This window comes from Callithrix jacchus, chromosome 20, assembly GCF_049354715.1.
Source record: "Callithrix jacchus isolate 240 chromosome 20, calJac240_pri, whole genome shotgun sequence".
Taxonomy (NCBI): domain Eukaryota; kingdom Metazoa; phylum Chordata; class Mammalia; order Primates; family Cebidae; genus Callithrix; species Callithrix jacchus.
The window spans coordinates 14,488,967-14,512,945 of NC_133521.1; the positions used below are offsets into that span (position 1 = coordinate 14,488,967).

General features: G+C 49.4%; 1 protein-coding gene across 16 annotated transcripts; it reads right to left on the bottom strand.

Moving 5' to 3' along the window:
* Window positions 1-376: 376 nt before the first annotated feature.
* On the bottom strand, window positions 377-16,137 carry LOC103791077 (putative POM121-like protein 1). Of its 16 annotated transcripts, none has more exons than XM_078358228.1 (11): window positions 12,042-16,137; window positions 9,609-9,730; window positions 6,147-6,213; window positions 5,826-5,974; window positions 4,135-4,299; window positions 3,701-3,900; window positions 3,262-3,388; window positions 2,754-2,826; window positions 2,566-2,598; window positions 1,690-1,932; window positions 377-801 (listed from the first exon to the last, which is right to left on the bottom strand). In XM_078358228.1, exons 1-5 carry the CDS (start codon window positions 13,028-13,030, stop codon window positions 4,190-4,192), a joined length of 1,437 nt encoding a protein of 478 aa, XP_078214354.1. In that variant the 5' UTR covers window positions 13,031-16,137; the 3' UTR covers window positions 377-801; window positions 1,690-1,932; window positions 2,566-2,598; window positions 2,754-2,826; window positions 3,262-3,388; window positions 3,701-3,900; window positions 4,135-4,189. The 16 variants fall into 16 exon arrangements, with proteins under 16 accessions (XP_078214354.1, XP_078214351.1, XP_078214353.1 ...); XM_078358225.1 differs by having other exon boundaries at window positions 2,705-2,826; XM_078358227.1 differs by lacking the exon at window positions 2,754-2,826.
* Between the last annotated feature and the right edge of the window lie 7,842 nt (window positions 16,138-23,979).

The following is a 23,979-nucleotide window of genomic DNA, read 5'->3' on the forward strand; positions in this document are numbered from 1 at the left end:
CCAGGCTGGGCGCGGTGGCTCATGCCTATAATCCCAGCACTTTGGGAGGCCGAGGCGGGTCACGAGGTCAGGAGATCGAGATCATCCTGGTCAACACAGCGAAACCCCACCTCTACTAAAATACAAAAAATTAACCAGGCTTCGTGGCATGCTCCTGTAGTACCAACTACTCAGGAGGTTGAGGCAGGGGAAATCACCTGAACTCAGGAGACGGAGGTTGCAGCCAGCCAAGATCGCGCCATTGCACTCCAGCCTGGTGACAGGGTGAGACTCCGTCTCAAAAAAATTAAATAAATAAATAATTAAAACTAACCTACCATAAAATGGCATTTCTGTCATTTAATATGTATGGCCTGTAACAGAAACTTCCAAGTTAGTTCAAACATACTTTTACTAGGCTTAAAAACAGGCATTTAAAAATGCCACTCAATCTATTTTTAACAAACAAATGAATTTTAAAACTTTCCTATAAATGAACATGAAGGCTTTGCAAAGCTGACACAGGCACTTTATAATAAATAGGTAACTACACAAAAAGATGAAATAACTGAACAAGCTGCCAAGGTGCCCTTTATCTTGCAGCAATGTGTGGAGTAGATCAAGCGTCATGGCATGAAGGAGGTGGGCATCTACTGCGGGTCTGGAGTGGCCCCGGACATCCAGGCACTGAAGGCAGCCTTTGTCATCAGCCGGATCGTGTTGTGATGGAGGTGTGGGCGTGAATGTCCACAGTGAGATCTCACACGCTCCATGGCTGGGTCACATCACATTCTTTACTGTGTCTTTTCTTCATTTACTGTTCTATAATTTTTTAAAAAGAGAAGACAGGGGTTGTAGAAGGAGCTTCTGTAGAAGCCAGTTCTTGAACCATCCTACCCACCCATGCCACTTGCTGGGTGGACCCGGGGCTGCCGGGGGGCCTTGGCCTTCCTGCCTTGAGGGTGGACATGAGGTGCAGAAGCCTGGGACTCAGTGTGTTCTGTCCACTGCCCTGTATGAGGATGTGGTGGGCAGAGGGCACTGATGGGACCCAGCCCAGGCTAAGGCTGCACCACCTCCACCTCCATCTCACCACCCCTCATGGAGTATTAAGGACATGGACCTGCCCCAAATACCAGGGGAGGGCACTGAGAACCCAGAGTGTCCTTGTCCAGCAACTTCAAAGCAACAAGACTTTGTGCCTGTGACCTTTCTTTGGGGCACACACCACCCACCCAGACCAGGACCCGTAGAATGCCCAGCACCCCTGGGTGGGCCATGCGGTAGTTTCAGTTCCCTCTGGAGACCCAGGATGGACCTGGCCTGTGGTGGGGAGGTCAGCTCCAGTGGCCAACTGGATCCAAAGGAAGACACTGGTTCAAACACTGAAACCCATCGGATTCTCCCACAGCCTTCCTGCTGTCAGAAGACTGGTACAGGGGTGGTTGCTATGAACAGGGCAGAGCCACCTGATTCCCATGCAGGCTCTGAGTCCTGCCGCACTGGCCTCCTCCTGGACATCACATTGGGCCAAGCAGGGGAGAAATATGGGGATGCACACACCCCTCCATCATCTCTACACAGACACAGAACCACGCACAGCTCTTGGGAGGAGGAGGATGAGCTGCTCAAAGCCAAGGAGGGACCCACACAGTGGCCAGCGTGGCAGGGACAGTGCTTTAGCCAAGGCAGGGATGGCGGGAGACCCACTTGGGATCCTCAAGGAGGCTGCAGCATTTCCATAGTCTTTCCAGATAACAGGGACGTGACGATGATGATGAGTGAGATGGACGTACACGCCATCGCAGACATGCTGAAGCTCTACTTTCGTCAGCTGCCTGAGCCCCTCTTCACTGACAAGTTCTACCCAACTTTGATGAGGGCATCGGTGAGCACTGGAGGCCTTGGAGTCACAGGAGGCGTCTCCTCCATGTGCACTGCTGCCATTAGGGGCTGTGGAAAGTGAGGTGTGGGAACCCAAGCTGTGTCCTTTCAGCCATGGTCAGTGTTTTAACCAAGCTCAGAAAGCAGGGGCCACAACCGAGGCTGTTGTGTAAGTCCTTGTCTGTCCCCAGAGGACTCCTTGTCCTATTCCTCAAGGAGACCAAGAGAGTAAAATGCTCAGCACTGCTGTGCTGTGGGGTCCTAAAGTCTGCTGTCCCCCTTCCAGCAGACCAGGGCTGAACGAGGGTCCCCAGGTGCTCTAGCCATGGGTCCTGGCCCAGTCAAGCACAGGATCAAACCTGGCCTGACCCCAAGTCAACCTGGAGGCTGATGTCTAAGCAGGGCACTGGCGTGTGTGGCCCTGTATCCTCTGCATGACCCTTAGGGCAGGCCTGTGTCCTGGGCCCACACCTAGAGGAACTGGTCTACCAGCCTGAGGTGCCCCTGCAGAGTCTAGGGTGAAGAGAGGATCTCTGCTTAGTTTGTGGGGCTGGGGCCACCCACCTCCCACCTCCTTGTGTCCCTCACTCCCCTCTTTCATTTCATGCTGAGCCTCCACTACTCTGGGCTGCCCTCGGGAGGGGGTGGCAGCCGCAGTTTCCCACGGGGAGCTCTGCCTGTGAGCCACTACTCTCACGCCACCTCCTGCTGCTGTTCTCCAGGTGCTGCTGGCCCCTGTGAGGCAGAGAAAAGGGATTCAGGTGGCTTATACCCCACACTGGCACCCTTCACAGGGTCCTCATTGGGGGCCAGCGCTGTGGGAGTGAGGATGATGACGAGCCTGGGCTGTTCAGGAACACGTGTCCCGGGTCACCATTCCATGTCACCACCTTGGGAGAGGTCTCCAGCTCGTTGTGACCATGAGGAGTAACTGACTGCCTTCTGCAGTAATTTCAGACCCCGCTGCAAAGGAGAATTCCATGCTTAACCTGCCCTTGTCCCGGCTGGAGGCCAACCTGCTCACCTTCCTTTCCCTTCTGGACCACCTGAAAAGGTAGCCCAGCTCTCTCATGGCTGCCCAGGGAGGGCTACAAGAACCCAGGCCACAGCGTGCCCCTCTGCTCACATCAGACCCCCAGCACCGAGGACCTTTTCCCCCAACCCATCTATAGTTACTCACTGCATCTGGAGACCAGTGCCACTGCCACCCCCACCCCAGCCTCTCCTCTTTGCCCTGCTCCCTCCTCTGCATTGTGGCTTCACAAAGAGCTCAGAACTTTGGCCATGGCCAGTAGTTCACTTGAACCCCCCAACTCCGTCACTCCCTGACCGTGGAGGAGACCTCCCCACCAGCCCAGAGCTAACCCCTCATCCTGGGCCGCTGAGACCTAAAAGTACCAGGGCTGGAATCAGCTTGCAGCACAGCCAGGGTCGAGGTCACTCCCTCCCAGAGGACTCCAGCACAGCACAGCCCCTCTGCCTCTTTCCTGGTGGTGGCGTAGAAACAGCACTCTCTGCTTCGGTCCTGCACAGGGTGGTAAGAAAAAGGCAGTCAATAAAAGTCCCTGCACAACCTGGCCATGGTCTTTGGCCCCACACTGCTTCAGCCTCAGAGAAAGAGAGCAAGCTTTCTGCCAATCCCAGCGGCCCATCACCATGACTGACAGCTGGTCCTTGGAGGTCACGACCTATGTGTGGGAAGACAGGCTCCAGCCAGCCCATGCCACCCCGACCTGACAGAGGTGACCTCTGCCTGCCACACCGCCAGTCTTGCCCTACCCAGCTTCCTGCTTGCGTTGTCTGTGGTGGCGCCTGACATTCGGAGAGAGAAACTTGCCTAGGTCTGCATGGATGAGTGTTGGGGTGGCCCAGGCCACCTTTTGGTCCTGCTGGTGCACCTTACTGGGGGCTTAAAACTGCCCCAAGTGTTTGGGTGTGGAGGCTCATGCTTGTAATCCCAGCACTTTGAGAGACCGTGGAAGGATAACTGAACCCAGGTGTTTGAGACCAGTCTGGACAATGCAGCAAACCCTATCTCTAGAAAAGAGAAAAAGAAAAATTAGTCAGGCATTGTGGCACACACCTGTAGTCCTAGCTACTGGGGAGGCTGACGCAGGAGGATGGCTTGAGCCTAGCAGTTAGAGGCTGCAGTGATCCATGATGGAGCCACTATACTCCAGCCTGGGTGACAGAGCAAGGCCCTGTGCACCTCTAAAATAACCCCCCCAAGTCATGCCTTGTCCGCATCCACACCCCCACCTCCCGACTCACTGTAAAGGCTTCATGGCAGCAGCAGAGGACCCAGCACCTGAGCTGAACTTGGGGGCTAAAGATCACCAGCTGTGAGCACCCTCTGAGCCTCTCTCCTCTTTCCCACTCTTTCTGGCAGGTCCAGGTGCTGCTGTACTTCCTGCAGCTGGAGGCCATCCCTGTCCCCTACAGTAAGAGACAGGGCATCCTGTTCTCAACCAAAGTCTTAAGGCCCCTGTCCATCTCCAGAAGGCAGATAGACGTCCCTGAAACCTCTGGATAATTGGACCATCTGTAGACTGGGAACCAAACCTTCCTGAGGTGTCCTTGGGCCAGCCCCAAGCATCAGGACGTCTGCCAAGGGACAGTGAGACAAAGCAGGACAGGTGGCCTGGGGACATCCTGGCCAGGTCTGGGAGCCCAGACTGGCCCTAAACTGTGGTTTTCCACACAGCCACCCGAGGGCACCCCAAGCCAGTGTATCTCAGAGTCTGGGCCAGGCCCTGGGGGACAGAGTGAAGGGAGTGGTTTTTTATATTTATATTTTTCCTGGATCACTTCTCCTGGAGATGGGAACGTGACGGGATCCCCTCACTGTTGTATATTGAATAAATGCTGCTGCTTCATCCTCTGGGGTCATGGCCCTGTCCCTGTGTGGGAGGGGCCTCTTCCATTCCCTGACTCAGAAACCACACTCCATTTAGAAAAGAATTGAGAGGGTAAGTCAGCACTGGGTAAGGTTTTGACTCCATTCACGGCTTTCTTTTTTCTTCTTTCCAGAAGGAATTCTGTGCAGAAATGGATCTTTTCTTGCTGTGTTTGTCCTTATTGGAAGGCAGCTCCAGGAGGCCTGTGAAATGTTGGGGGACTGGACCCCAGGGGAGGGAGTCCCAGGCTGTGTGCTTTAGGATTCCTCCCCCAGGGAGAGCAACCTCAACCCCGATCCTGACCGCCCTCCTGGCTCATGCTCTCCTGTTTGGCTTCCACAGGCCAGGACTTCTCTGGCTTCCTCTGCCCACACTCTCCCTGCCTCAAGTGTCCCCAGCACAGGTGGCTTCATTTTTCTCTCAACTCAGGGAACTTGCTCACTTCTGTAAAAGACCCCACTTAGTGGAAGAAGCTTGCTGATGGCATGTTTTAAAACTGATTCAAATAACCTTTTAATACTTGAATATTTTAAGTTTTATACATAGTTCTTACTTGTTTTTCTAACAGATTCAGATACCTAATAAAATCCTAGAATGGCACCATTTTGTCTTCCTCTAAGCACCTGGCTCTACTCTTCTCAGGAGTGGGTTCTGAGGTCTCTGGACTACAGGATATTCAGAAGATCAGGAAGAAGCCCGGCCTAGGGACGGAGGGGCAGGGGGATGGCCTCCTTCCTCGAGCAGGCAGAGGCACAGAACCACCTGCCGCCCCCTCTGCCAGCACCTGTGTGGGAGCCCAGGCATCCTTTGTAACCCTGCATGACCACCAGGCTGAAAGAAAACAGAAGCCTGGAGGCCACCACTTATTCTCAACAAATTAACCCATAAACAATTCCCTCACTTTTTCAGAAAAAGGAGGTTGGGGCAAGGAGAGGGGAGAAGGGAGACAAAACCCAGAGCCGAGTTTCCAGAAAATCCTGCAGGAGAAGAGGATCCTGCAGCTGCCCAGAGGGGGGAAGCAGGATCACACTCAGGAAAGTGTGTGGGGTCCTGGATGACACCAACACCCAGTGCAGTTCTGTCCGGTGACCTCTCCCAAGGTGGGGACGGTGAGTGTTCCCTGGATGTCCGTGGGCAGATCCTGCTGAGCACGCAGCATGTTGGGGAGTCTGACACTGGAGCCATGTGCCTCACACTCCTCTCTGCTTGTGGACCTGGTAAGGCAGGGAGCAGAAAACAAAACCACGTGAAAGTTTTCTGTCTGTGTCTGTGTGTAGTGTTGATTTAGTTGTGCTTTCTTTCTTGCTGGGAGAGCATAGCCACTGTTTGCAAGAAGTGTCGCCCTCGTGGGTGGGAGGACAGAACAGGAGCCTCTGCCCTCTGTACCTTTCTGGGCCTGCTGGGCTCCCCTGTCCTGGCTGCCATCTCTGTCTGTCTCTGCAACCCTCCAGCCCTGCAAGGGAACACATGTAGCTTAGAAAAGCCAAATCCAGCCCTTGTCTCAGTCTCCTGTTTTCATGATGTAAATCTGCCACCTTGAAACTGGAAAGGGCTGAGAAACGAAGGGTTCTCTGGGACGGGGAATCAGCTCCTCCCCTGCAATGCAGGCAAAGGCCTGGACATCAGTGTGATCTCCCACAAGGCATGGCTGCTAGACTTTCCGACCACAAGTGATGCTTTTTTGCATCAGGCTCTGGGTTTGAAGCAGCCGGACTTTCTCTCTCGGTAAGTGGCTGGTGTCTTAGCAGCTGCAATGGAGTTCATCCACCTACACACCACCGTGGGGGAAAGAACTGGCGACATTTCATTAACGTTCTCTGAGATGACTTGCGTGCATGTCGATTTTATCATCAGAGCCACTGGGTAGAAGCCCTGAGCCAGTAGGGCTGAAAGCAGCAGGGATGGGCTGGGTGCCCAGGAGACCTCAGTGCTCAGTCAGGCAAAGATGGCCACGCACAGGCCACAGAGAAGGCAGGCCTGGCAAGGGGGCGGGGTGTGGGTGAGCACAGGCAGGTGCCAGCTGGACAGTGTTAGGACATTGGAGCAGCAGCAGTAACTCCACTGAGTCAGGCAGTCTGGTTGGGGTGGGAACACTGTTGCTTTCCTGGAGAGAGACGATCGCCTCTTAGGAGAGGCTGTTCTGCCGCTGCAGGTGGGTCCCGGACAGATCCTGCCAGGATGACGTGGCTGGTGCTCCATTGCTGTGCTGGGCCCTGGGACAGGGAGGACTCCCGCCACACACAGCCCAGGCCCAGGTTCTTACCTGCAGCCTCCACTCTGGCACAAGCCCCTCAGCCTTGGGCCTGGAGTTTGGTGTGGCTGCTGAGTCCAGCCTTTCCTTGTGGCTGTGTCCAAGCCAAGGCCAGGCCACTATCATGGCCCAGGGAGCAGGACCATTCACTTCTGCCCCAAATCTGAGATCATTCCACTTCGAAGGGACTTCCTCATTTAATCCCTTTATTTGATAGCTGGAGAGACCAAGGTGCACAGAGCACCCCCAGCTCACTTGTGGTCTCAGAGCTGATCCATGAGCAGAGGCTGAGATCCTGGGATCTTGTCCCCCTGCCTCCCCGTAAGCTCACTTCCTTTCTGCTGGATGAGATGGGGCCGGACCTTGACCAGCAGCCCTGCCTGGACATGACCACTCATGCAGGCGCTCGGGCCGAGATGTCCTGGCATCGTGTATTTTATTATTATTCTGAGACAGAGTCTCGCTCTGTCACCCAGGCTGGAGTGCAGTGGCACGATCTTGGCTCAGTGCAACCTCTGCCTCCCGGGTTAAAGTGATTCTCCTGCCTCAGCCTTTGAAGTAACTGGGACTACAGGCTCACACCACCACGCCTGGCTAATTTTTGTATTCTTAGGAGAGGCGGGCTTTCCTCATGTTGGCCAGGGTGGTGTTGAACTCTTCACCTCAGGTGATCTGCCTTCCTTGGCATCCCAAAGTGGTGAAATTACAGGTGTGAACTACCCCATGATTTAAATGTAGTGAGAGGCCAGGCACCGTGGCTCACCCCGATAATCCCAATACTTTGATATAATGAGGCAAACAGATCACCTGAGGTCAGGAGTTGGAGACCAGCAAGGCCAACCTGGTGAAACCCCATCTCTACAAAAAATAGAAAAAATTGTCCCTGCCCAGTGGGGCACACCTATAGTCCTAGTTACTCTGGAGACTAAGGCATGAGAATGGCTTGGACCCCAGAGGCAGAGACTGCAGTGAGCTGAGATGGAGCCACTGCACTTCAGCCTGGGCAACAACGTGAGACCCTGTCTCTAAATAAATAAATAAATGTGGTGGAGCATGGTGGCTCATGCCTGCAATCCCAGCACTTTGGGAGGCCGAGGCAGGCGGATAATGAAGTCAGGAGTTTGAGACCAGCCTGACCAAAATGGTGAAATTTGGTTTTTACTAAAAATACAAAAATTAGCAGGACGAGGTGGCACTTGCCTTTATACCCAGGTACTGTTGACACTGAGGCAGGAGAATTGCTTGAACCCAGGAGGCAGAGGTGCAGCTAGCCAAGTTCGGGCCACTGCACTCTAGCCAGAATGACTGCTCAACACTCCAGCTCAAATAAATAAGAAATAAATAAATGTAAGCCTGTAATTCTATCACTTTGGGAGACTTCAGTAGATAGTTCACCTGAAGTCAGGAGTTCGAGATCAGCCTGGCCAATATGGGGAAACCCCGTCTCTACCAAAAATATAAATACTAGCTTGGTGTTGTGGCATGCGCCTGTAGTCTCAGCTTCTCAGGAAGCTGAGACAGGAGAATTACTTGAACCCAGAAGGCGGAGGTTGCAGTAAGCCAAGATCACACCACTGAACTTCAGCCTAGGCGACAGAGCCAGACTCTGTCTCAAAATAAATAGATAAATGAAATTAAAAATAAAAAAAATGTAGTAAGATTGCAGAGTTGTGCAGTGGAAGCGTGCTAGTCCTATCCAGGTGGTGAAGGCAGACTTCATACACAAATCTCACGAGAACTTTTGTACCCACTCCTGAAAGAAAGCCCTGATTGCCTTCCAAAGAAGCAGTACATGGACAAATGCATGGGCTGTCCCAAACAGCGCTGGAAAGATCAACAGAAAATAGGGAGTGACATGTTCAGCCCTTGAGGCCAAAATGCCCTTTTTCAGAGCAGCTGCCAGAGACAGCGAGCAGGATTGGGTTGGAAGTCACCTGTGGGTGAAGGGGAGAATGGTCAGATCTGGACAGGGGTGTAGGAGCCTGGGCATTCTCACTGGAACAGAAGAGAGCTGCTCCATGATGCTCAGCTGACAGGCAGAGCCTTGCAAATCCAAGTTCTCATGGTACAGAGAGGCCAGCCAAGGCGAGGACAAAGACAGGCATGCAGAGGAATAGTTTCCTGGAGGACAGGGCCCAGTTACATCTCTCAAATGGGACTAGATTGGTAGGAAGATCAGCTGCTTTGGGCAACCGAGGTCTCTTCTGGGTGAGCTCCCAAACTAGATGGTGCGAGGGGCCCTGGACCAGGCAGCTGGACTGGACATCTCATGGTCCTGTATTCCAGGAAACAGCATCTCAGCACTTGTCTGGCCAGTTCTCCAAAAGAACCATCCACATGCCATCTTTCCATTTCCCCCCTGTTCACAAACTGGGCAGGGCCTGACCAGAAACTCTCCCTTAGGGTTTTCGTCACTGCCAAAATCGGAGCCCGGCAGTGAGGAGGTGATGTTAACATGTGACTCTGGGCCAGGTGCTGCCTCATGCTCTAAACTCAGTGCTTTTGGGAGGCTGAGCTGGGAGGATCACTTGACATCAGCAGTTCAAGACAAACCTGAGGAACATAGATCTCTACAAGAAAATAAAAATAAAAATTACCCAGCTCTGGTGACATGCACCCGGAGTCCCAGCTACTCGGGAGGCTGGAGCTCAGGCGTTCAAAGCTGTAGCTCTGATGTTGCTGCTGCACTCCAACATGAGAGACAGAGTGAGGCCATGTCCTGAAAAAGGAACAAATAAGCTAGTCATAAAATAAACATACCTGAAAATGGCTGGGCACACGGCTCACACCTGTAATCCCAGAACTTTGGGAGGCTGAGGTGAGTGGATCACCTGATGTCAGGAATTCAAGAGCAGCCTGGCCAACATGTTGAAACCCCATCTCTACTAAAAGTACAAAAATTAGCCAGGCATGGTGGTGGGCACCTGTAATCCCAGCTACTCAGGATTCTGAGGCAGGAGAATTGCGGGAACCTGGGAGACAGAGGTTGCAGTGAGCTGAGATCCTGCCATTGCACTGTAGCCTGGGTGAAAAGAGGAAGACTTCATCTAAAAGAGAAAAAAACAACCAACATACCTGAAAATAATGAAAGCTGTTTATGACAAAGCCATACTTAACCTACTACATAATGAGGAAACGTTGAAAGCATTTCCTCTGTAAACAGGAACAACACAAGGATGCCCATTCTCACCACTGTTATTCAACATCACACAATCAGGCAAGAGGAAAAAATAAAAGGCATCCACATTGGAAAAGAAGACATCAAATTATCCTTATCTGATGAACATATGATCTTGGATTTAGAAACATGTAAAGGTTCCACCAGAAAACCCCTAGAGTTGATCAATAAATAGATACAGTTATTGCAGGATACTGCAATATTGCAGGATACAGTTATTACAGAATCAATGTACCAAAAATCAGCAGCATTTCTACACACCTGGTCTAGTTAGGCAGGAAACAAAGAAGGCAATCCCATTTACAGTAGCAACAAAATGAAAAAAGATATGCCACAGAATAAATTTGACAAGGAGTTTGAAGATTTCTACAAGAAAAACTACAAAACACTGATGAAAAACTTTAATAAGACAGAAAGAAATGGACAATCATCTCATGTTCATGGATGGAAGAAACTCGTAGCCTTAAAATGACCGTACTGCCCAAAGCAGCCTAGAGATTCAATACTACCCCTGCCAAAATACCAGTGTCATCACTCACAGAATTGGAAAATCATACAAATTCATATGGAACCAAAAAAAAGCTCAAAGAGCCAAAGCCTTCCTCAGCAAATAGAAAAAAACTAGAGGCATCCCATTTCACTACAAATTAGAATGACAAAATTTTTAACAAGTGCATGGTAACTAAAACAGCATGGTGCTAGCAGGAAAATAGACACATAGATCAATGGTACACATGACAGAGCCCAGAAAGACAGCCACATATTCACAGCCAATTGATCTTCGACACAGCTGACAGAAACAAACACTGGGGAAAGGACACCCTCTTCAGTAAATGGTACTGGTAGGGCTGCATAGCCACATGCAGAAGAATGAAACTGGACCCTTTTTCTCTCACCGTATACAAACATCACCTCCAGATAGATCCGAGACTTGAACGCAAGATATGAAACTAGGAAAATATTAGAAGAAAACCTAGAGAAAACTCTTCTGGACCTTGTTTAGCGGAGCTGCCTAACTTTGGCAGGTGTACAATCTGAGGAGGCAGCATGTGCATCACAGGGAGAGGCAGAAGATGGGTTAGAAAGGGTCCCAGCCTGGCTCGAGGTGGAAGTGGTAGGTAAGGAAACCCCTGCGGCTGAGTGTGCTGTGGTGCCCTGGTCTGGCTGTGTTGGAGCAGAAGATGAGGCCTGGGCTGCAGCTGAAGCAGCTGGACAGGAATATGGGTGAACCCGCCTCAAGGTGTGGGTTCCCTGCTGCTGCCCATGAAGGACCACAGGTTTGGGCTGGGTGATGGCTGCAGCCATAACGACAAGTTTCCGTAGTGAGGTGCGACCACTGATCCTCAGTCTGGCCAGGGCGGTGATGAGAGAGGCAAAAGATGGGTTAGAAAGGGTCCCAGCCGGGCCTGCAGCCCAGGTGGACTTTCTTTTGTTGGGGGGACTCAAGGTTGAAGCAGCTGGATCTGAAGATGGACGAGCCCGCTTCAAGCCGCGGGTTCCCTGCTGCTGTCCATGAAGGACCACAGGTTTGGGCTGGGTGGTGGCTGCAGCGGTAACGGGAAGTTTCAGTAGTGAGGTGGGACCACTGAACCTCTGACTGGCCAGGGTGGTGGTGTGAGAGGCAGAAGATGGGTCAGGAAGGCTCCCAGCCAGGTCTGCAGCCCAGGTCGACTTTCTTTTGGTGCGGGGGCTCAAGGTGGAAGTGGTAGGTAAGGAAGCCCCTGCAGCTGAGTGTGCTGTGGTGCCCTGGGCTGGCTGTGTTGGAGCAGAAGATGAGGCCTGGGCTGAGTCCCAGTAGTGTGTAGAGGTGGCAGGAAGGGTGTCTGAGGAGAAGAACAGGGGGCCTGCTGACCTGCGCTTCCTCCCAGACACAGGAGGTCTAGAGGGGGACCCTGCAGCAGATGCTTGGAGGGCCACGGGGTCCAGGTCGTCTTGGGACTTGCGTCTCTCCTGCTGTGCATCCGTGCTGGGTGCTTTAGGGACAGCAGGCAGAGAAGATGTCCCTGTTGCCGGTGAGGACAAAGCATGGGAAAGCAGTGAGGCTCTGCACTCCCAGAGGGACTTTTCCTCGCCCTGCAGTGCACTATTAAGGCACATGATTTCGGCCTTTTCCTCCAGGTCCAGGTCTTCAGCGGTGACCCGGAACCCCAGCTGTAAGGGAGATGGCAGCCTCAGAGGCTCCCCTCGCCTGCGTGGCAGCAGAGGGTACTTTCGTCTATGAGGCCTAGAGGCCTGAGATGTCGGGGAGCCACTCCTGGGGGCCAGTTTCTCCCCAGGTGCTGAATCTGCTGCCTTTTCACACTGGGCCTGACCCTGAGAGACAGCCTGAGGGCTGACCTCAGTCACTGTCTTTGAAGAAGTGAGGGGCAGCCGGCAGTGGGATGAGGCTGGCCCCTTCCTCCTCTTTAGCCACGGGAAGCCTCCCGTGGAGCTGTAGGAGCTGGCGATGGCATTGCGTTTGGGGCAGCAGCTCATCCCGGAGGGCTGGGATTTCTTGTCAGATGGCATTTCTGACCTCTGGGTATGGAGATCTCTCTGCAGAGGCCCGGGCCTGGGTACGAAGGGAGAGAGGCCTCCACTGTCCCGCAGGGGTCTAAATGCAGACCGTGCATGCCTGGTGCCCTCAGGGCCCTCTTTCTGATCATCGGGCTTCTCTTGGACTCTGAGGTCCTTGTCCTGCTCAGGCATCCCTGCCCCACTCTCCACGAGGGCCCTCGACATGATCTCTGGATGGGAGTGTGGGGTAGAGCTAGGTGTTCTGGGCCACAAAAAGGCCATTACCTGCTCCAGGGCCTCTCTGAGAGTCCTTAGGATCCGTGCAATCACTGAGCTGCCGGACATTCTGGTATAGCGAGCACACAGCCCTGGCTTGCTGCCGTACCTGTGCCTCAAATTGAAGGCAGGATCGCCGGATGGAAAACAGGGCTTGTAAGATACAGAAATCCTTGGAGTTGTTTGGACACCAGGCTGATTCTAAGTGTCTGGGTACTTGTAGGAAGGCTTGCCACTCCCTCCAGGGGCAGGAGCAACGGAGAGATCCCACAAGCAACGTGAAGTGAGGGATGCGGGCAGCAGGCTCAAGGCAACTGAGTCCTACTGGCGGGTCCTCGGCCCCGGGAAGGGACCGGGACAGGGATAAAGGGCACAGAGTGCCCAGTTAACCGCTCCTGGGAGCAGTGGGGTATTTTCGCATCCTTGAACTCTCGAGAGCTGGGCTCTGAGCGTCCTCTTGTCTGCTGCCAACTGGCGAAGGGAGCATTCTCCTGTTGCCAGGAAACGCATCATTTAAACCTGAGCGGGTGGTGGGCGCGCAAAGACAGGCCGGAGTACCAGATCCGCGCCGGAAGGGCGACCTTAACGGATTCCCGCGACAGGGTATGCGCACCAGGCACCCGCTGATCATGCTGAGTCCGTGGGGTGGGGGGTCAAAATATGCGCGCTAGGCACCTGCGAGCAATGGCGGCGGGGGAGGGCGCAGGGTAGAAGGGGCGCCTGATAGGTACTGGAAGTAGAGGCTCTCTCACAAAGGACGCCAGACGTTAACGGTTTGGCCGGCAAGGTTCGCGCACAAGGCACCTGATGGCAACGGAAGGGGCGGCGCGCGCAAAGGGTACTGTAGGGAGAGGCGCGCGCACTAAGGACCTGGGACTTTAACGGATCGGCGGGGCAAGGTAAGGGCACAAGGCAGCTACTGGCAACTGCGGGATTGGGGGCGGGGTAGGGAGAGGCGCGCGCACTAGGTACTGCAGGGAGAGGCGAGCACAAAGGGCTCAGAATCTTAACGGATTGGCGTGACAAGGCATGCGCACAAGGCCATGATTATCAGTCCATGATTATTAATATCTCTAAGCTTTTGCGCATGCTCTCCTTTCCCTTCCCGGAAACCCCTCCCCACCTCAAGGGTTACTTCCCCCAAGAAGCATTCCTGGATCTCCCAGCTGCTGGCTCCTGCAGCACTCTGGGCAAACCTCTACCTTATTACCACGGCCACCATGAATGAAAATTATGACCCATTTCACCCATTTATTAATAAGCTTCAAGAAGCCAAAGATTTTCTCTTTCTAACCCTTATCTTACTGCCATCTAGCCCAATGTTTGGTAATCGCGTGCAGTTCAGAAATGTTAGTCAGATAGAATGATCTATTCAGAAGTTTCTGGAAGTGTTATCCTTTCCACAGAGGGCCTGGTTTAGTTAGTCTGTGGTCCTAGAAGGAACTGCCAAAACTGGCCCGAGGTCTCATTCCCAGAGAAAACCCGCATGAACAACCTTCCCATCCCAACTTTCCTCATGGCTGAAGGAAGGAGCAGGACCAGATGTTCTCTAGGGTCCCTTAGCGCTCCAGGATCCTTAGGTTCCAGGGAATTCCCCGGCAGAATGGATTGTTGGGAGCAAAAGAGGCCAGTGTGGCCTCTCAGCCGGTCTCTAGATGGACCCTGGCCTCTGGAAGGGCTGGGCCAAGGAAAAGAATTTGCCACTTCAGGGTCTCACACCTTCCTCTCCTCCAGCACATTTCTCTCTCCCTTTGCCTCACCTTCCCTTTTTCTGCTACCTCTCTGCCATCCTCTCCCCTTCTCTTTCTTTCTTATCTGCTTCTCTTCTACGGGCCCGACCGCACCTTCCCAGTATAGCTGCTTCCTTTTCACTCACTCACTCACTCCCTCGCTTTTGCGTCTTGCCAGTCAGATTCACCATCCTTCTACAGTCCCCTGCATTTATACTGCTTCCCTCCCATACCCGAATGTCTTGCTCGCTTTCTCCCTCTTCTCTATATCTGGCGAGTTAAGAGCCTCCTCTGGACTCCAAGACAGGAGAGGCTGCCCTGTGTCTTGGCGCCGACCCGCGGGGGGTGTGTGAAGGCCAGGGTGGCGGTGACGCGGCGCCAGCGGCGGGAGGGAAGTAAGGTCCGGGGAAGAAGGAAGCAAGCCGAACGCTGGGCTGCTAGGATCCCGCTCCCTCGCGCTCCCCACCACCCGCCCAGGCGCAGGCAGGGCACAGGCGGCGGGTGGGCGGCTTGGAGAGGCTGTGGGAGAATCTGGTGCGCCGGTCTCTACCTCAAGGAGCTCAGGGCCGTCATGCAGAACCAGCAGAGACTCGCCGGGCGCGATGACTCACGCCTGTAATCCCAACACTTTGGGAGACCTAGGTGGGTAGATCACGAGGTCGAGAGATCGACACCATCCTGGCCAAAACGGTGAAACCACGTCTCTACTAAAAATACGAAAATTAGCTGATAGTGGTGGCACGCGCCTGTAGTCTCAGCTGCTCGGGAGGCTGAGGCAGAAGAATCGCTTGAACCTGGGACGCAGAGGTTACAGTGAGCCGAGGTCGTGCCACTGCACTCCAGCCTGGCAACAGAACGGGACTCTGTCAAAAGAAAAAAGAAAAGAACCAGAAAGAACCAGCAGAGCCTTGTTCACACCCAGAGCCACAGCATCGACGAGCTGGAGCGGCGGCTGGACGGAGCTGAGCGCGGAGAATTGCTGCTTGTGGGAGCATCAGCAGCTGCTGCAAGCGTAGCCTCCGCTAGGATTCCTTACCTGAAGGAAGGAGCAGGACCAGATGTTCTGGTGGTGGTCTTCCGGCTGCCGGCCTCCTAGGCACCGCTGCCGCCACTGCCTGGGCCCAGGAACCTCTTCAGCACTACGGACAGCGCTCATTCGCTCAGCCTCGGCCGGCATCGTTTCAGAACCACGGACAGCTCCTGGCGCAACCCCAGCCGGGCCCTGGCGCAGGGCTCACGCATCCCAGGCGCTCCATCAGCACCTGGGCACACTTGGGGCCAAGGCCAACAATGAGAAGAAAGGTCCCCCGGATTGCCATGCTGTCCCCGGAGCCCCTCTTCAGCAAGAATCTCGCTCGCCGTCTCCAAAGACGTCCCAAGCAGCAGACCTGTGTGAGCGGGGAGGAGCAGATGGGCACTGCCATGGTGGGAGCAAGGGAAGCAAGCGGGTGTGAGGGGACAGAGAAATCGGGTGCTTAGGAATCTAAAGGACCTGGGTGATGTGGTGTGAAGGGGTGAGAAGATGTTTGGGGGCAGAAGCCCGACAGGGAGATTTGTGGGGAAAGAGGGGGAAATATCAGTGTTTGAGAAGGATCGGGAAAATGTTGGAGCAAAAAGGAGTAACCAGATCATCGGTAGGGGCAAAGGAGGAAAGAAATTGGACATTTAAGCCATTGGGGATATTCAAAACTGGCAGCATTTAAAGAGGCTAGACTGGGAGGAAGTTGGAGTGAAAATCAAACTGAAGAAAATAGAACCATTGAAATTTTGTTTTAAGTTAGAAAAAATTTGGAAGAGTGTTTGAGTAGTGAAAGTATTTGAATGGAGAGTGGGATATGAAAAAATCAGAAGCTTGGAGGCATGCGAAGCGCTCTAAAAGGGCTGCAGCCAAGAAAGGGTACTGGGTAGAGGGGAATTCAGAAAGTGGGGGACAAAGCTGAAAAGCAGGAGTGATATGGGAAGGCAGGGGAGCTGTCCAGCACAGATATCCTGGTTAAAGTACAAGGACATAGAATATACTACATGCCTGTAAGCATGGCATGTGTAACAGCTACATAGGATAGGGCTGAACAAAGAGTTATCAGCACACTTATGATTTATTCTTTAACAAGAAAGAAAACTTTTAAAAGGAGCTTTTCCTTCCCACACCAACCATATACAAACTCTAACAAAAGTAAATAAAGCAGTCTGGCTATTAGCCAATAGGAAAAAGTGAAAACTCAAATTTTATGGCCTATCTAAAGTGAGTACCAGTTATTCAGTTCACAGTGTTACCAAAATAAAGGCAGACCAGCATTGCCTGACTACCTGATTCTTTTGGAGAAGCTAGGATCCAGATATTTATGTAAATTTTACCAGTTTTATAAATAATTTTACCAATTTCTACTGGACTCCTACAAGGATTTTCATGTTGGGAGTGCCTTGTGCTACCTCTGAAGACAGCACTGAAGGAAAGAGGCTAGAAATTAGAATGAATCAGAAAAAACTGTAACAGTGGATAAGAATGCAAACTATAGGGAATAAAATATTTTCAAAGCACATGCTCAACAAAGAACCAATGTCAAGAATATATATATTTTAAACTCTCCAAATTTAATAGTAAAAAAGTCAACAATCCAATTAGAAAATGGGCAAAGGCATGAAAAGACATTTTATCAAAAAACAAATACAGAAGATACATAAGCACATGAAAAGATGTTCTATGTTTTTAGCCATTAGGAAAATGCAAATTAAAAACACAGTGAGATACTACTATAGATCTATCAGAATGGCTAAGATAGAAAACAATGACTCCAGCCAAGATGGTCAACTAGAAGCAGCAGTTATCAGAGGCTCCCATTTAAAAGAACCAAAACAGCATGTGAACCCAGCAGTGACAACCAAGTTATGCAGGTTCTGTCACCAGGACCGACTAGACAGATGGCATGACCCACAAAAAGGAAGGAAGAGCAGTCCAGGATGTAAAAATCTCTTGCTGAGAGATCTTTTGTCTCAGTGCTGATTTTTCTTTGTGGCACTGGGCCACAACTGTTTCCAACAGTTGGTTTTTCCCACAAAATCTTACGTTGAAATTTGGTCCCAGTGTTGGAGGTGGAATCTAATGGGAGGTATTTGTGTCACTGAGGGTGGATCCCTCATGAATAGATTAATCCTCTCTCTAGGTATGGGTGAGATGAGTGAGTTCTCATATATGGGTTCCCATGAGAGCTGATTGTTAAAAAGAACCTAGAGGTTCCTTCTCTTTCTTATTTCCTCTCTCACCAGGTGATTTCTTTACACATTGGCTCCTCTTTGCCTTCTGCCATAAGTGAAAGTGGCCTGAGGCTTTTGCCAGAGGCAGATACCCAATCCTAAACTTTTCAGCCATCCAGAATTATGAGCCAAATAAACCTTTCTTCTTTATAAATTACCCAGTCTCAGGTATTCTTTAATAGCAACACAAAATGGACTAAGATACTTTCTTTACCTGCCTGGCCCCAGTAGGCATTAAGATTTTAATCCCTGGCTGATGTAATACAGTTTAAGTTCTCTTGAATGATATGATAGGCTGAATTATGCTCCCCAAAATGCCTAAGTCATTGTAAAACAAAAATAAAATTCTAAGGCCTTCCAACCATCTGAATGGACTGCCTCCTCAGTCAAGCACTTTTAAAATTTAACCTGAAAGACTGGCTTGGGCCATTACAGGAAGTAGGGGTCAGACATGCCTCATTATACCTCTCTGGCATTAACATCAACACAAACCTTAAGTCTGATAAGAAGTACTATTCTCTCTGAAGCCTGCTACCTGAAGGCTTCCTCTGCACACTAAGAACTTCAGTCTCTACAATCCTTTATCTTAACCTAGACATTTTCTTTCTATTGATCCCAGGTCTTTATATAAACTCAACCAATTGGCAACCAGAAAATTAAAAAATCTACCTATAACCTGGAAGCTCCCCCTAGCCTCGGCTTCAATTTGTCCTGCCTTTCTGAACTGGACCAATGTATTTCTTAAATGTATCTGATGGAAGTCTCATGTCTTCCTAACATGTATAAAACCAAGCTGCACCCAACCACCTTGGACACATGTTCTCAGGACTTCCTGAGGGCTGTGTCACAGGCCATGGTCACTCATATTTGGCACAGAATAAATCTCTTCAAATATTTTACAGAATTTGCCTGTTTTTATTAACATCCTGATCCCTAGAACCTGCAAATGGTACCTTATATAGCAAAAGGGACTTTGCTGGGGTGATTAAGTTAAAGATCTTGAGATGGGGGATTATCCTGGATTATCTAGATGGACTTGATGTAATCACAGGGGTTCTTACAAGACAAGGGAAGAAGGGACAGGATCAGAGAGATATGTGAACAGAAGCAGAGGCTGAAATTATGCACTTTGTAGACAAGCGTAGAGGCTGCAAGTCAAGGAATGCAGATGGCCTCTAGAAACTGGAAAAGGCAAGAAAACAGATCTCCCATAGAATCTCCAAAAGCAATGCAGCTCTGCTGATACCTTGGTTTTAGCCTGTAATATCTATTTTGGATTTCTGACCTTCAGAATTGTAAGGTAATAAATCTGTGCTGTTTAAGCCACTCAGCGTATGGTGATTTGTTACAACAGCAACAGGAAACTAGCAGACATAGCATTTAAGTTTATTTACTACCCTATTTCAATGAACCCCTTAATGCTAATTTCTTTCCTATTTGCTTCATTCTCTGTATAACCTATAGTCACTCTACTCCATGCTTTTCACATCGCCATGTTTTTGTGTCATTCTTTTTGCCTAAAATTATATATCTCTGTTTAAAGCATCTAGAAGAGAAAAGGGGGAGGCTACTTTAATATTAATAACTACTAAAGATGTTTCTACCATGTGTAGTGCAGACAAGCTGAAGTTGATGAATGACACCACAGATTATCCCACAAGTTTCCTACCTGAGAAAGTGCAACCTATTATAAGAGTCCCATTAAGATACCCTAATTCGGAAGGATTCAAGCTGGAAAAGAAGGCAGTTCGCTGTGGGTCAGGTGGGGAGTTCTTGACTTAATGTCCTTTTAGCATTGTAGAATAACACTGGGAAGCCAATGTGATGGGAGTTGCAAAGGCAGGTATGGGCATGGCAAATGGAAAGGTGACAAATGATGGGACCTCCTAAAGATGCACCTTCTTTGTGCCTTTCTGTGCATCCTAGTTTTAGTATTTAGCATGCCATGCATTTCAAGTTAAAATCTAAAGCTAACTCAAGAAAAGAGTTGAGACTGTAATCAGCCAGGTTCAGCTTTGCTTGCAGCACTGGCAGTCCCAGAAAAGAGAGCAGCCATCTCCCAGTGGGACAGACAGAACTGCTCTAGCTGACAACAGCCACATTTGCACCTACTCAACCAAGGCAGTAAGCACCTCCTACCACATGCCTATGCAGATGAGCTGCTCCCAGGCTTATGGGCACTACTCAGTCTGATTCCTGACTGGGCTCACTGCCAAGTCTGCTGAACCACTGTTTCCCAAGATCTACAATGCCACCACTATGACTAATTAATATTGCCAAGGCACCTGCCACAATTGGCCATGGCCTCTGGGAATGGTAGTGACAATAGATACATAGGCAGGACACAAACCGAGCTTTGTGGGTAGTTCCCAGCATTTTACCAAAACTGCCTCTTTTGCTGCAGGGGGATATTTTCCATTTCAGATCTGAAGTTTTCCATTCAAGATGCTCATCCTCTTTACCCCAGCCAGCCTCCTCTTTCATAGGTAGAAGCATCGTCTTAGACTCTCCCTTCACCCTCTTCTCATAATTCCTCTTTATGCAGCCCTTAAGTATGGCCTACACAGCACAGCAGAGCTTTCCTCTTAAGCTCCCCAAAATGCCTAGGTCTTTCACGGCACCTCTTCCTATGGCACTGCACTAGCAGAACAGTGAGATTTCAGAATCCTGACATTCTTCTGCCGCTGCTCATCTGCTTGATTTGCATTCAGGAGAAACCCTCTCTAAAAGAGACAACTAGAGAGCATTTTAAGATGCTGGTTCCTAGCATTATTAATCCACCTAGTATGTCTCTGAGGGACTAGGAGGCAACCTTATAACTCCATGCTGGTTTTTCAACAATGTTAGCATGGGCCTTTTATCAGAGATATTAAAATTTTCAATTACTTCTAGGTACCTACCTATAAGATTTCTTCACCATAATTAGTTCTAGTCACATGTTTAACTTGTTGTTTTCGAAGACTGATGAAACCTAATGAATTCTTTTATAACTATATTGTTTAGGGAAAAGGTTAGAGGTGTAGGATGAAGAGAAACAAAGCGTAACAGATGCTCAAAAATCAGCCCCAGCTCTAAAGAGATAAGGCAGCTTGGATTTTCTGATACTGTCCTTGAACTTTCGAATCGGGAAACAGGCACTGGGAGAGGAAAACCACATTTTCCTCTGTTTTTCAAAAAAATGTTACGCGACAGGTTTGTGCTATTTCTGATAACAAAGGCCGTGTGGACGGTGTCATCCAATTATATCCCTCTAAGATCTTTGTGATAGATTGATTTTCATTCCCATTTGATGAAATTGTTGTCTTTTTCCCCCTTTATGTCTTCACAGGCATTTTAGTGGAAAGTTGAAAAATGCTGCATTTGGGCCTACTAGCCAGATTGCCTGCTAAATCAAAATTTCGAGATGTAACTTTCAAAAGTCTGTTTTGTTCTCTTTGGTTTTTTTCCCCTTAGTTGTCTATTCAGAGAAGCCCATTTTATGAATTGTAGAACAGGGCTAAGCAGAGGTGGTTATTATGGAGAATGAAGAGCTGCGTTCAGTCTTTAAAAAAACTCTGGATTTGAATGGAAAGCTCAGAAACCCTAAGCTTTTACATTTCTATACTTGCCGGAGTCCTGGTGCCAATTTTTCTTTCCTTTGGATGAGAGACAGGTAATTTGTAGTTTATTGTGCCTTTACGATTCAGCGCCTGATGCCTTGTTAACAAACGAACAACAAATTGCATCACTTGTCAGTTAATGACATCTTCTCTCCTATTGTATGGCGTTCTTGAATACTGATAAATTGTTTCAAAATCTGAGTAGGTTTCTTTTGAAATCTAGCTGTCACTCTATTTTCCTATCCCCCTTTCAGTCTTGATCTTTGAAAGAAAAATTTGCACTTGTTGCCACATTCTCGCCTGCTCCCTGCCCCACAGGCCCCCAACCATTCCCCCAACCTCTCCCCAGTCACTCCTTTGCTTACTGAATTCTGGGCCATCATCAGTCCATGACAACTCATCTTGAAGGTCACCACTGAATTGCTAACAGGCAAATTCAACCTCCAAAATTTTTCTTACCTGGTTTCACCTCCCACTTCATATTTTTCAGAGAAAAAATGAATGTGAACAAGTTTGAGTTTTCTCAACCTGAAATCACCCTTTCTTACTCCCTTTTCTGTTGAGTGAGCCTATCTGTTGTTCAAAGCTCCATTCTTGAGACCCTTGCATTTCTTATAGAATATTACTCCATCAATAGCATCTCTAGTATATTCAGATTTTCTCTATCTACTGACCACTTCCAAATTAACCTATGAATGTGTTCGAGGATATCTCATAACACACACACACACACACACACACACACACACACACACACACACACACACACAGTGTCCCTTGAGCCTGTATTCTCCTTCAACTCTTAGATTATTTTTTCTTGAATAGCCAAACTGGTTGGCAAAACCGTTTCTGCTATCTCCAAATTCTCACCTATCATTTTCTCTTGAAAGCTTCAAACAATTTTTTGTGACATCTAATGGGATGATTATATGTTTGTATGGTTTTCTTTTTTTTATATGAACAATAAATGTCATGAATTATTTAAACAATGTTGATCAATCCTTGGAGGACTTTTTTTTAAAACTCAACCTGCTAATGTTTTATTTGGCAGTTTGCATGTTACAAAGATTTAGCCCTGTTTACTTCTAGGAGTTTTCTAGGTTTAGCGCTTACATTTAGATTTTTGGTTTTCAATTTGTTCTTCAGTTAAACTTAACAATTTATATTTAGAATCTAGACAGTGGTTCTGAAAGTACTGCTCCCACACCAGCAGCATCAGTACCTCCACAAACTTCTTAGAAATGCAACTTCTCATAGTGATGCTTTCACACTGTTGCTGAGAATGTAAATTAGTTCAACCATTGTTGAAGACAGTGTGACAATTCCTCAAAGACCTAAAACCAGAAATACCATTTGACCCAGCAATCCCATTGCTGGGTAGATGCCCAAAGGAATATAAATCATTCTATTATAAAGATACATGCATGTGTATGTTCATTACAGCGCTATTCACAATAGCAGACATAAAGTTAACCTAAATATCCAACAAAGGTAGACTGGATAAAGAAAATGTAGTTCATATATTCCATGGAATACTATGCATCCATAAAAAGGAATGAGATCAGGTTTTTGCAGAAACATGGATAGAGCTGGAAGCCATTATCTTCAGCAAACTAATGCAGGAACAGAAAACCAAACACTGCATGTTCTCACTTACAAGTGGGAGCTGAACAATGAGAACACAGGGATACAAGGAGGGAACAACACATACTGGGGCCTTTTGGGGTGAGGAGGGTAGGGAAGGGAGAGCATCAGGATAAAGAGCTAATGCATATGGTGCTTAATACCTAGGTGATGGGTTGATAGGTACAGCAAACCACCATAGCACATGCTTACCTATGTAATAAACCTGCATGTCCTGCATATGTAACCCAGAACTTAAAATTAAATTTACTAATAAAAAAAAAAGGAATGAAACTTCTCAGGTTGTAATCCCAGATCACTGAGTCAGAAACTGTGGGAGTGGAGCACAGTGAAAGCGGCAGGAGGCAGCCAAATGCCCGAAGCCAGGCCTGAATTGAGAACCTATCTTCTCATCTGGTACACTTTCTTCTGATTGCTTTACCTATTTTACATAGACCTACTCTTCCATAATTGTTCTTTTACACTGTCATGCCCATCTTTGAGTTGTGCCTTTGTTTTAACCTTTTTCACATACTCACAAACCAATCAACATGCACTCCCCATTCTAAACCCATAAAAGCCCTGGACCCAGTCACACTGAGAGAGAAACCTCCCAATTTTGGATGAGGGACCACCCTCATGTTCCCTCTCTGCTGAAAGCTGTATCATGGAAGTTGTTACCTCCTCAGTGATTCTTATCAGGGAGAGCAGGAATCCTTCCTTGTGTCCCTAGTACTCATCTCTGCTGCCTCCTCTCTGTCCCCAGGCTGCTGCTCCTGCTGCCCTGTGGGCTGTGCCAAGTGTGCCCAGGGCT